The following is a 13,658-nucleotide window of genomic DNA, read 5'->3' as shown; positions in this document are numbered from 1 at the left end:
CATATTAAGAACCTTACCTAAAGAAAACTATAATGGAATTCATAGACTTTTCCTACTGACCAATAATTGGTCATGATTAATTTCGTACCTGGTAATTTTGCAGCTCTGCAATCTTCTCTTGCTGAACAGCAGAATCACACCATATAAGATTGCTTGTTTCATCTTCATCTGGTGTTTTCAAAAATCCCATTTCATCTATTACTAAACGCACTGCAAGTAAACAGTTAAGTTAAACCAAAATTAAAATGCTTCTGAAACACAGTCATCGTGAAAATCTTATATATGTATATATGTATATGTATATATATATATATATATATCAATTTTAGCTCACAGGATTTTATCTGTAAAATTTCCATTAGTTATAGCATAACCTTAATTTAGGTACAGTGAATTATCTAAGGCTAGATTATACTCAACAGCAACAGAGAACTGCTTTTAGTTGGCACCCAAAATCCTTAGTTTCAATTTTCTGAGATATAACAGGCACACAACGCTGTTAAAGAGCTCAGTGAGTTATGCATAGCTCAGTGAAAACACACACACAGCCGACACAACACCTCGACTCAGGAAAATGTACTTTTATGGCTTTTTCATGCCCTTGGGCTAGGTACAAAAAAAAAGGATAAAAATAGTCCCTGAGCATCAGACCCACCCTATACTTTCCACCTCCCTAATTCAAATTATTTTTAGCAGTTAAAACCAAGTCAGTTATACTGACACAGGGCACAAAATAATAAAGCAGAATTATAGTAGAGATCTAGAAACTCTGGCCCTCCCATCGGCTCCCGATCCTCTAATCCTAAGCACAAAAAATATGTTCAGAGAAAATCATGCTTTATAAATTCCACAATACTGGATATAATAATAAACATATTGATATCTTTCTTCCCATGTATTTCAAGTTTAGAATAAAATCAGAAATACTTAGGATAAACTTTGGGTTCCAATAGAATTTGGAGTCTTAATATAACAGTGTAACTAGACAGGAGTGTTTCAATGCCTACTTTCCTTTTATTGCCCAAAGATAGGAAGATATAGCAAAAAGGGGTTAACTGTCTAAGTATACTTGGTTCAAGTATGAAACTAATGACCAGATACCAGTTGGTCTCAAGTCCAAGGGACTCTTGATTTCTTTTTGATCATGGACACAGAACAGGCTTTTCATGCAATAATAGCTGGAACACGGGCATAACAATAGAAGAGGACAGGGACTGGAGACGAACGAGGTTAGGGAGAGGACTGTTGGGGTGAAGCTACTTTTTTCCATGAGCAGCTTGATAAAACTTGGGGTTGTTCTGAAGGCCCAGGTGACAACATACAGTACAAATTTGGGGAAAGGGCTGTTCCTGTCTCTGCCTCAGACAACCAAGCAGCATTGGCATCCTGAGACCCAGGAGCTTCTGTGTCATCTAGAGCTCGTGGGGAGGCGGAAGACCGTAGTGACACAGCCTGGGAGAGTTCGTTTAACTGGCTCACAAGCAGAAAACAATGTCTAAGTCAGAACTACAGCTCAGAAGCAGACACGGTCCCAAGTACATGCAAGTCATTGTCCCAGGCCTCTCAGAAATCACTAGGAAGACCTTGATGAGTAGAAATGACACTGGCAGTAGTTGCAGACAGAGGGGGTATAATGAACTACTAAAATGCGGGTGTTAATGTAAACGTGAGCTGGTGAGGATGGAAACATCCATATATATAACAATGGTGGAAATAATCCACTCTTTCTCTAAATTCACAAAATCAAATTTGTAAGGTCAGTCTTATATAAATCTCTCTTACTATGAAATTCAAAGCTTGAATAGCTGAAAGAGTTGAACTTCAAAAAAAAAATAATGTTAGGCATTAAACTGTCACTTTTTTTCAGCCAAGCTATCTACTCATATTTTTATTTGAATGAAATTTTAGAAATCAATTGGCATACTTTTAAGTATATCATCCTCCACTGCATAGAAAAGAAATTCCTTTAACATGTCAGTTCCAAATACAAGGTTGTTAGCAGCCAAAGTCTAAATGCAAGCTTTTAAATGCTGGCCTTTTAGGAAAGTGAAAGTTGCTCGGTCATGTCTGACTCTTTGCAACCCCATCAACTGTATAGTCCATGGAATTCTCCAGGCCAGAATACTGGACTGGGCAGCCTTTCCCTTCTCTAGGGGATCTTCCCAACCCAGGGACTGAACTCAGGTCTCCCACATTGAAGGCGGATTCTTTTTTTTTTTTCTTCATTTATTTTTATTAGTTGGAGGCTAATTACTTTACAATCATTGTAATGGGTTTTGTCATACATTGACATGAATCAGCCATGGATTTACATGTATTCACCATCCCGATCCCCCCCTCCCACTTTGCAGGCAGATTCTTTACCAGCTGAGTCTTTTAGGAGTTCTCTTAAAAAAAGAACTGAAATAATTGCCTCAATATATAATTTCTACCAAACCAAATTCCCTTATTGGTAAAACAGAGATAACCACACCAACCATTTTTCTCACATTTCTCCTTGCATAATAAGTATTCCTTCTACAATCTGTCTTGTCCCCATTTAATAAAAATTGCCAAATACACGTTCCTCACAAACTTGGCCTACTTCTTTTTTTGCCTTGACCCATAGAGCTTTCAGAAGCTGTTCAGGAGTTTTAAAGATAGGAATCCATGTAACAACTCTCTGAATTTTAATAGAAGACACTTTAATGTTACTCAATTTAAATTTTGATTCATATTTTATTTAGGCAGTATGATATAGTAAAAAGAACACTTAATTTGGAAGCAAATTCATTCAGGTTCAAGTTCTACTTTTGCCATCTGTACAACCTTGAGGAAGTTGTTCTCACTGAGCTTTCATTTATTCAACTGTGCCTAAGGGGTGTTTTAAAAAGTAATAAAGTTTCATCATATATTAATTATAGGATTACTATGACAGTGTAGTTCACTATTCCACAATGTGTCTCCATGAGAAATTATGGGAAAATTTTTTCCCAAGACTCAGGAATAGAAACATTGCATTTCCTTTGAATAACCAGTATGGTTTCATCTTCCGGGCACTGTGTATTCTATACCTGATTATTTGCAATTATTAGCTTTGCTTGCTAGGCAGCTCAGAGTCAAATCCAGACACATCTCTAACTATAGAGGATTTCATGGAATGCAGATTATATTCTGATCAGCCACAAGCTTCATTCAATTTTATTATTTTTATTTTTCCTTATTTATTTTCTCATGGCTATTAGCCACTTCAAATTCACTATTAGAGCAAGGAAAGTCAGAGGAAGTGGCAACAAGGGAGTGACACAGCCTATCTCACAGGGCTATCTGGAAGACTAGGTGAGGTAACTCATGTGAAAATACTTGGTCCAGGGTTATAAAAGCATTAATAGTAAAATTAGTAGTGGTTAAAGTATTCTACATGAGGAAGCAGGCAACATCAGGGAGAAAACACAAGTGTCCTGACTATGGCTGAATCATCTTTCATTACATAATCCAACCTGTCAAAGGAGCAGCAGTTAAATTACCAGAAGTCATCTGTTGCACATCGCTAGGTTAAAGAAGGGAAAGCAAGGTAGCATCATCTCCTGGACTCACGGCCAGTTGTCCCTTTCCCTGCCCTACACTTGCTCTGTTTTCTCCCAGAACTCTCTGGTCCAAGTCTCCAAGTCTGACCGAGCAGGGATTTGGCTAAACACCACTGAGCAGGCTCGGCACAGAGGTCTGGAATCAGTATGAAGAAGGCTAATGTAAGTTCAGCCCTTGGCAGTGACGGGGAACTACACCTGAAAGCACTCTCCTCGAGATCAAGTTCCTTATAAATCCCACAATCTTAAAAGCAAACAAGCTGGGAAGTGAACACTGCCCCATCTATCACTTTGACAGTGGTTACTCTTGTTTTTTCATGCTAGAAAATACACTGCAAATAACTCACGTCTCACTCTCCCACATTAATTAATTTGAAGTTTTTCCTGTGAAGAACAGAGTATTAGGGGACCTCAATTCCTATGAAATATTCCATTGGTTGCTGTTGAACTTTGGTGAAATACTGTAAGTGGAAATGTGACTCTCAAAGATTAACAAGGGTAAGAATAATTAATATCCTTGAGATTCATATGGTTTTCCTTAACTCTTAATGCAAAATTATTTGTTTCAAAAAGGAAGATTATTTGAGTACTTGTAGTAGTGATGAGTTTCTCAGTGCAATGCTGGGAAAGAATATCTTAATTTAAAGCAATTAATTCTTACCTATTCTCTCCACTGCAAATATTGCTTACATGTAAAAAATATATTATACAAATAAAAAGAAACAGTATCATCCAAATTGTTTTTAAAGCATGCAGAGAAATATGTTATTACACTATTTTTAAGTCAGTTTCTCATTGTTTAATATGAATCTCAAATTCTGCAGTTTTCAGTGTACATGTAATACTTTTAATCTGTTTTTAAAATTATTTACAAAGTAATGAATATTAAAAGTTAAAAATAATTTTAGCCCCAAGTGAAAAATTCATTAGACTCATATAATTGTCCTAACTAATCACATCTGTATTTCAAAATTAAAGCTTGTTTTAATAGCTGTGTTTTACTGTTCATATTACTTTATACTTGATTTTAAAACTAAGCATTAAAATTATATACATTTAATCCAATCTCCTCAATACCTAGAGCTTTTGAGTTTCATGGATGTTCTATTTGGTTAAAGACATGTTAAATATGTCATAAAAAATAAAATTCTATAAAAGGCATTCAGAAATCCATTATATAGAAGAAAACTGTCTCTGAATTTTTACACTGTTTTTAACATCAAATAGCTTTCCCAACAATTATGAAAATATCACTATTCTGAAGAGACCTACCAATTTCAAACTTTGTCCCAGCAACATTTGCTGTAATGGTTCCCTTCTTTTTCTTCTTTCTGACTTTCCTTTTCATCGTGCTTTGATAAGGCAATTCTGTATTCAGATCCAGGGGAGTAGGTCCCTGAATAACTTTAAAAGAAATGTAAACCAACCAAATATCATTGAAATAATAAGAACTCCATACCAGAGAACACAAATGCTCCGCCCCCCAGCAAGGTAAAAGTATAAATTCTTATTCTTTAAGGGTCCCCAATTGATTTTTAATTCTTGGAAAGATTACCGGTGATGACCTATAAAATGTAGCTCTATATAGTGTGTCCACATGATTAAATCACGCTGCTTACCTCTTTCCTGAGGCAGAGACGGCATTCTTGTCTGTGCGGATCAACGAGCAGTGTGAGTTGCTGTACTAGCTCTTAGGAAACCTGGAAGACCTGCATTAGTCTAAGTAGGATGCGGTTCCAAATCACTGCAAGTTCTTATCATATTATCTCGGTGGAATCCTCAGATTTCAGGACACTGAAATTATGAGATAAGAAGGTACCTGCAGGAATTTTAAAACAAAGGTATGTAGAAAACAACTCATATTTTTCTTTAATATATGTCAATGCTCTTCTTTTTAAAAGTCAAGTAAAGATCAAAGTTAATGCAGTCAATAAACAAATGTAGTTAATTTATTAAACCTTATGCAAAATGCCAAGCAACAGTCCTCTGTTTTTAGAAGAACACAGTCTAAAGGAAACATATTTACATAGAGTAAATAACATGATTTACACAAACAAGAAAAACAATAACATTATTCACTACCATTTATTGAACACTTTCTATCTCAGGCCACTTATACCACTTAATCTTTCAACAAAACTATAAGGTAGAAGCTTTTATCTCTAACAGGTAAATAGTTGAGCTCAGAAAGGACAAATCTTTACAAAGAAAGTAAGTGACAAAGTGGAGATTAAAATAGTATCTCTCTGATATCAGGACCCCATATAACCTTCAACTCAAGGCCTGGAAACCTAGAACAGCTCCACTTTTAATATTAAATGGTGAAATAAGTGCCAGTGCCAGGGTAAAGGTCACAGGCTGACAGAATGGAGAAAAAAGAAATTCCCTTTTAGGGTGTGCATCAGGGGAGGGGGTGACTACATAAAAAAGATCACATTTGAGTTATGCCTTTTAAATATGAGAACAATTTTGAAAAGTAGAAAATGGGAGGAGTAATTACCAAAATGATCTTATTTGGGCATACAGAGGAACACAATAAAACATTTTATAATGAATGAACTAATTAGATTTGCCCATGCCCCAACATAGCCTGTATTACAGTTCACTTTTATTTTCATTATGTAAGTATGTATGAACCTAGGGGTTGTACCCTGACTATACTATGCTATACTATCAGCCTTCTAATTTCTCCCACCATACATCAAGAATCTTGAACATAAAATGTCTCCAAATATAATGAAAAATTATAAAACCTGTCACAATAAACAAAGGTATGATATCAACATCTTTATCAAAAGATTATCAGGTTTATGAGAAATTCAGAAGTATTTGAAAATTCAGCTAAATAAAATGTGACTCATACATCACTCCCAACAGTCATTAAAAATAAGACTAATTATTAAAGAAAATTTAGAAGTTAATCTATTTTCAGGAATTATTTTCACTACAATAATTCTCTAGAATAATTCAAAATCAAAACTAGGGAAATATTATCTATTACAGACCAACTGTGGACAGGTACTATGTTAAGAATCTAAACTATTTTACCTGATTAACAAACTTGGAACTTGGGTCTCATCTCCCCCAGTATCCCAGATATGGAAATTAAGGCTAAACAAGTTAACTAAATCAAGTTAAAACATCTTATAAAAAGAAAACCTAGGTTTTGAACCTAATTCTGTCTGATTATTCTGTTCATTGAGCTCCACTATTTTCAGGCAGCATGCTAATATACCGTCTAGATGTACAAGAAGCTTGTGACCCTACTGCAGTCCATACTGCAAGATACGGGAATATTCTGGGAATTCATGATACCTCAAACAGTGAAATCACAGTAAACATCCCTAACCTGATAACAGATCCCTATTCCAAGCTGGAAATACACTGGATCATTTTTCAGAATAAAAGAAAGGAGTAGTCTAAAGTTCAGTTGATTTCTCTCTGGAAAGTCTGATACCTTAGGGAGGTAACTATTTGAGTCTACAGGTCCTTATCCAGCACCTTGTTATTGGAGTAAACAAAGATCTCTTATAGTAACAGAGTGCTTATTACATTGAAAGTAGGTGACGAAGACAACAGGAGTTTAGGAACAATATTTGCCTAACATTACTAACAATAAATCAGTAATTGTTATAGGCCATAAAAGCAGATTTATTCATTTCTGACTTAAATAATGAGGCTCACAAATTCAATTTGTGTAGGGCTCAAAACAAGAACTGAGCTTCCCAGGTGGCACTAGTAGTAAAAAAAGAAAACAAAAAACCCCACCTGCCAATGCAGGAAACAAGAGACGTGGGTTCGATCCCTGTGTCGGGAAGATTCCCTGGAGGAGGGCATGGCAAACAACTCCAGTATTCTTGGGTTCCCTGGTGGCTCAGACGGTAAAGAATCCACCTGCAATGCAGGAGACCAGAGTTCGATCCCTGGATTGGGAAGATCCTCTTGAGTAAGGGATGGCAACCCACTCCAGCATTCTTGCCTAGAGAATCCCCATAGCCAGAGGAGCCTGGTGGGCTACAGTCCACGAAGTCTCAAAGAGTTGGACAAGACTGAGCAACTAAGCACAGCACACAAAACAAGAATATTATTCCTTCCCCCAACAACACAAGAATTAAAGGCATTAAAATTATTCTCTCCATCAGTTCAGTTCAGTCGCTCAGTGGTATCTGACTCTTTGCGACCCCATGAATCGCAGCACGCCAGGCCTCCCTGTCCATTACCAACTCCCTGACTTTACTCAAACTCATGCCCATTGAGTCGGTGATGCCATCCAGCCATCTCATCTTCTGTTGTCCCCTTCTCCTCCACCCCCCCTCATCCCTCCTAGCATCAGGGTCTTTTCCAATGAGTCAACTCTTCGCATCAGGTGGCCAAAGTATTGGAGTTTCAGCTTCAGCATCAGTCCTTCCAATGAACACCCAGGACTCATCTCCTTTAGGATGGACTGGTTGGATCTCCTTGCAGTCCAAGGGACTCTCAAGAGTCTTCTCCAACACCACAGTTCAAAAGCATCAATTCTTTGCTGCTCAGTTTTCTTTATAGTCCAACACTCATATCCATACATGACTACTGGTAAAACCATAGCCTTGACTAGATGGACATTTGTTGGCAAAGTAATGTCTCTGCTGTTTAATATGCTGTCTAGGTTGGTCATAACTTTCCTTCCAAGGAGTAAGCGTCTTTTAATTTCATGGCTGCAGTCACCATCTGCAGTGATTTTGAAGCCCAAAAAAATAAAGTCTGACACTGCTTCCACTGTTTCCTCATCTATTTCCCATGAAGTGATGGGACCAGATGCCATGATCTTAGTTTTCTGTATGTTGATACACTAATTCCATTTATGATTTGGTGAATAACAAGAAAAGTGCTCTAACAAATTCCAGGACTTCATTCTGCCATTCAATTCTCACCATTTCACTTTATTCTAAACAAGAGATTTGAGATGACAGATTGATCACATCGCTCAGACAATGCCATGGCCACCTTCTTTCCAAAAGGAGAAGTATATTTCAATTACCTCTGAAATAACCCAACAGTTTCTGAAGTTTGGCTACAAAGTAAAATCACCTGGGGCCTTTTGAAAATCCTGGTACCCTGGCCACACCCTAGACCCAGGCGAGGCATAAGCAGCAGCATTTGTTGTTGTTCAGTCCCAGACCCCAGGGACTGCAGCACGCCAGGCTTCCCTGTCCATCACCAACTCCTGGAGCTTGCTCAAATTCTTGTCCATTGAGTCAGTGACACCATCCAAGTATCTCATCCTCTGTCATCCCCTTCTCCTGCTTTCAATCTTTCCCAGCATCAACGTCTTTTCCAATGAGTCAGTTCTTCCCATCAGGTGGTCAAAGTATTGGAGCTTCAGCTTCAGCATCAGACCTTCCAAAGAATATTAAGGGTTGATTTCCTTTAGAATTGACTGGTTTGATCTCCTTGCAGTCCAAGGGACTCTCAAGAGTATTCACCAGCACCACAATTCGAAAGCATCAATTCTTGGATGCTCAATCTTCTTTATGGTTCAACTCTCACACCTGTACATGACTACTGGGAAAACCATAGCTTTGATTAGACGGACCTTTGTCGGCAAAGTGATGTCTCTGCTTTTTAATATGCCGTCTAGGTTTGTCATGGCTTTTCTTACAAGAAACAAATGTCTTTTAATTTCATGGCTGCGTTCAACATCTGCAGTGATTCTGGTGCCCAAGGAAATGAAGTCTATCACTGTTTGCATTGTTTCCCCATCTATTTGCCACGAAGTTATGGGACCAGATGCCATGATTTTAGTTTTTTGAATACTGATTTTTAAGCCAGCTTTTTCATGCTCCTCCTTCACCTTCATCAAGAGGCTCTTTAGTTCCTCTTCACTCTCTGCCATAATGGTCCTGTGATCTGCGTATCTGAGGCTACTGTTATTTCTCCTGGCAGTCTTGATTTCAGCTTGCGCTTCATCCAGCCTGACATTTTGCATGATGTAGTCTGCACATAAATAAACAGGGTGATAATATACAGCCTTGATGCACTCCTTTCCCAATTTGGAACCAGTCTGTTGTACCATGTCTGGTTCAAACTGCTGCTTCTTGACCTGCATACAGGTTTCTCAGGAGGCAGGTAAGGTGGTCTGGTATTTTTATCTCTTTAAGAATTTTCCACAGTTTGTTGTCATACATACAGTCAAAGGCTTTAACGTAGTCAATGAAGCAGAAGTAGATATTTTTCTGGAATTCTCTTGCTTTTTCTACGATACAATGGATGTTGGCAATTTTTAAAACTCTGTAAATGAGTCTAGTGTGTAGTAAGGCTGACAACCTCTGCTGTAAGCACACAACTGCATTAAAGCAAATAGTAGTTAATTACAACATGAAAGTGAAAGTGTTAGTCGCTCAGTTAGTCACTCAGCCTTGTCTGACTCTGCGACCCCACAGACTATAGCTGGCCAGGCTCCTGTGTCCACGGAATTCTCTGTGCAAGAATACTTGAGTGGGTAGCCATTCCCTTCTCCAGTGGATCTTCCTAAGCAAGGATCAAACCCAGGTCTCCTGCCTTGCAGGCAGATTCTTTACTGTCTGAGCCATGAAGGAAGCCCCAATTACAAGGTAAACATATATAATTTTAAGAAAAATGTAAAACAAAGATGAAAACATTTATAACTATGAAAAAGGTCAAATTCGTAAAAGTCATCTATAAAAACCCTCATTATCCAGTTCAAATAAACAAATTAGGAGCAAAAGAATTAGAAGATCAGCAGAAATTGATTTCTAACACAATTTTATTTTGCAAGTAAGGAAGCCATTTCCAAGAGAAATCAATTTACCAAAATTTCAAGGATAGTAAACTTTAAATGTAGAACACCAAGAGCTACCATGCAAAACAACAGCTACATAAAATGCTAATACATTGTGATAATATTCTTTCTTCACAGTTCTTCCTCAATTTCTACCCATCACTTAAAATCCACATAAATTTCTGCTTTTTCCTTAAAGCTTCTTCTGATCATTGGCTGAAGAAATTCATTTCTCCCTCTTCTTGTCTATCAGAGACCATTTGCATCCCTATCATAGCACCAATCACAAACCAAGAAACTATGCTCTGTGAAAACGGTGGTTTTCTTCTATCCTGTTCATTCCTCCACTCCAAGGCCCTGAAATAGTGCCTAACATAGTACTCAATAAGAGCCTGTTCATGAATTTAAAGAAAATAATCTTTACAAAAGACTAAAATAATCTTTAGTCAAAATTAACTAATGACACGTGGGAACAAGAAGAGGTGGTTATGGAGCTCTAAGAAGCTACATCTATAACTTTCACATTTTTAAGCGAAAAAAGCAAAGCACATAAAAGTTCACATTTCTATAAAATGATGGATATGTGCACAGAGCAGTGGTGGCCTTCTGTAGTAATAGCTGGGGGCATGGCTAAGGAAGTCTTCCATGTACATCCTTTAGTACCCAAAGCCCGTATCACCTATTCAAAAAGTTAAATATACATGATAAAAGTCTGTGTCAACACTATCATGTTGAGAATAAAAATATTCAAATTTTATATTTCAGTTAGATGAAAGAATATGGTAGAAAGAGTTCTGAGCAAGAAGTCAATTAGAATTCTTACCTTTACCCTGCCATTTACCAGACAAATGACTTAATTTCTTAATATGGAAAGAAAGAAAGCTGATTCTTTCCAGCTCTAAAGTCTAAAATGTCAACCAGTTGAGGATGCTATGTTGTATGACAACATGATGAAGACAAATATATTTTTCTTTCATGTAAAAAACAGGGAAACTCTGACCACCCCCAATAGTCCCCCCAATCCATGCCCCGGTGATGCTATATATGGGCGTTTTGTACATATTTGTGAAATTTTAGCTTACCATAGATTGCTAAAATAATCTAACAAAAAAGGTCAGTTGGAATCAAAATTAGAGCTAAATTGAAAATACGTAAAATAATGTCAAGTAAAAATGTGATAAAAGTGCATTTCCTGGGGTCCAGTGGTTAGGACTCGGAGCTTTCACTACTGGTGCTGGGGTTGAATCCCTGCTCCAGAAACTAAGTTCCCACAAGCCACATAGTGTGGCCCAAAAAAAAGGAAGAAAAGTTGTTTTTCTGGTAATGAGAGGAAGGGGACGAGACTCAAACAAACCAGTACCTTCTGTACACTAACCGCTTTCACATACCTTTACGTGTAACATTTAGTCCATACAAAGAACTTTTGATTCTAATATTACATTTGGTAAGGTTTACATTCCATGGCAAGTAACTTGCCCAAAGTCACACCTTAATAGGTGACAATGAAGTGGTTTATCTCTAAAGTCCATGTTCTTTCCCACTTTTTGTGCTACTTTCAAAACTCAGTCTTTAAACATATTAAGGATTTCTCAAAGAAGCTTAACTCTGTTTGACTAGGAACTATTTTAAAAGCTAGGGAATGAGAGCCACAGAATCAAACTGCGATTTAAAATGTGGTTGAGATCACAAAGTCCTAGCAGATTTAGCCTCTCTTTTTGGATACCCTAGGCAGCTGGTGGGACCCAGATCACCTTCCTGTTTCCCTTCATGAATGTACTGCAATTCAACCAATACTGTTATGGATCAGGTGCTGTTCTCAGTAAATAAAATGGATTTAACAGTTTTTTTTCTTTGTGGTGTTTGCATTCTAGTTGGGGAGAGACAAATAATAACAGAAAACATTAAATAAGTAAACTTAAGAAAATGCTAAGCTTTATGGAGGAAAAAAACAGTTGGTAGTTAACTATTTCAAGAGTGTGATAGGGGCAGAGCAGCAGGGAGGATGAAGTTTTGTAATTTTAAATATTGTATCCAGACAGGCCTTACTGGGGATGATTTACCAAGGAAGGCAATGACTTGTTATCACAAATGGGGTTGATAAAAATATTATGCATAAGTGCAGATAAAGGCATGTAACCATGGACAGATGTGAACACATATAATGAGGAGGAAATGAAGAAAGTGACTACTTTCTGGATACTGAACAATATTTAAGCCCTTCAAAGTGATTCTTCTTCCAAAACCCTAGGTTCCTATCTCTTTATTCTCTACATTAATTTTTATATTACTATTATTTTCACACTGACCAAGGGTGGAACAAATATGTCTCACAATGGATGTAACTGATTTTACACACTTTTGAGACTGAGATCTCAATCACTTGCTCCACTGTGTGTCCCCAGCTTGTACTGACATCAGATTGTGACACAGCCCTCAAGACCCTCTCTGGTTCGCGGCTCCTAGTATCACCGTTTTGTGAATCTAGCTCACTCCTAACCCCACTTCCATAATTTTAGTTCTCAAGACTCATCAAAAAAATCTGTATTATCCAGTTCAGGCTATGTAATGCTGACATAATCTCAGGAGTTTAAAACATCCTTGATGATGCTACATATACTGGTAGGGTATATATACTGGTATATAGGTATATAGGGTATATATACTGGTAGCTACATACATGATGCTACAAAGACTGGTAGGGTGCTCCACATATCATAATCACAAAGAAGCCCAAGTTGTCAGAGCAGCCACCATCCTAACAATAACCAGTCACTGTGCCAGAGGGCAAGAGAGCTTTGGAGGATCTTATCCAGGCAACCAATGACAGAATTTCTGCTCACAATTCAGCAGCCTGAAGCAGTCACATGACCGCAGTGAACAAGAGTTAGGAAGTGCTATTATATCAAATGACTAGCAGGAAAAAAAAACTAGTAAATAACACTAAGAACCACCACAGACTCAAACTTTGATTACACTCTATTTGAACCTAGTACTATTTTATAGTTCTCCATAGCTCTACTCTATAGCATTCTCGCCTGCCTAGAAAAATAAATAGCTGAAGCTTCTGTATTGGGTCCAGTCTAGTCCTTGGCTTTAACCAGTGGGTAATTAAACTTCTCTATCCTGAACTGCTATGGACTGAAATAACAAAGGTGATAAAGAGGAATAAGACGAGGAAGATGAGGAAGACGGTGTTGACACAGTCACTTTTGTAAAACATACTATATTCCAGGCACACATCTAGGAGTCAACATTTAAAAAACTCTGATATACCAGCCCTAAATGGTATTCTGGTATTATTGTCCCCATAGATA

The 13,658-nt window shown here is 37.5% G+C and overlaps 1 protein-coding gene across 8 annotated transcripts in view; it reads right to left on the bottom strand.

Moving 5' to 3' along the window:
* TTLL7 (tubulin tyrosine ligase like 7) overlaps window positions 1-13,658 on the bottom strand; it is a 184,738-nt gene that overhangs the window by 118,880 nt on the left and 52,200 nt on the right. For 7 of the 8 annotated variants that reach the window (XR_002313488.2, XM_070467831.1, XM_020891268.2 and 4 more), the window contains exons 2-4: window positions 5,186-5,385; window positions 4,839-4,970; window positions 89-210 (exon numbers count right to left, since the gene is read on the bottom strand). Coding sequence is in view for 7 of the 8 variants with exons in the window: in XM_070467831.1 (XP_070323932.1) it covers window positions 89-210; window positions 4,839-4,970; window positions 5,186-5,210 (279 nt within the window). In the remaining variant the exon portion in view is untranslated. Of the gene's footprint in view, window positions 1-88; window positions 211-4,838; window positions 4,971-5,185; window positions 5,386-7,334; window positions 7,461-13,658 lie in introns of all 8 variants that reach the window. The other variant, XM_070467830.1, reaches the window with a different exon arrangement.

The sequence above is a fragment of the Odocoileus virginianus genome, chromosome 5 (genome assembly GCF_023699985.2).
Source record: "Odocoileus virginianus isolate 20LAN1187 ecotype Illinois chromosome 5, Ovbor_1.2, whole genome shotgun sequence".
NCBI classification, from domain to species: Eukaryota; Metazoa; Chordata; class Mammalia; order Artiodactyla; family Cervidae; genus Odocoileus; species Odocoileus virginianus.
The sequence above is the reverse complement of the archived record's forward strand: the minus strand, read 5'-3'. Positions and strand labels throughout refer to the sequence as shown.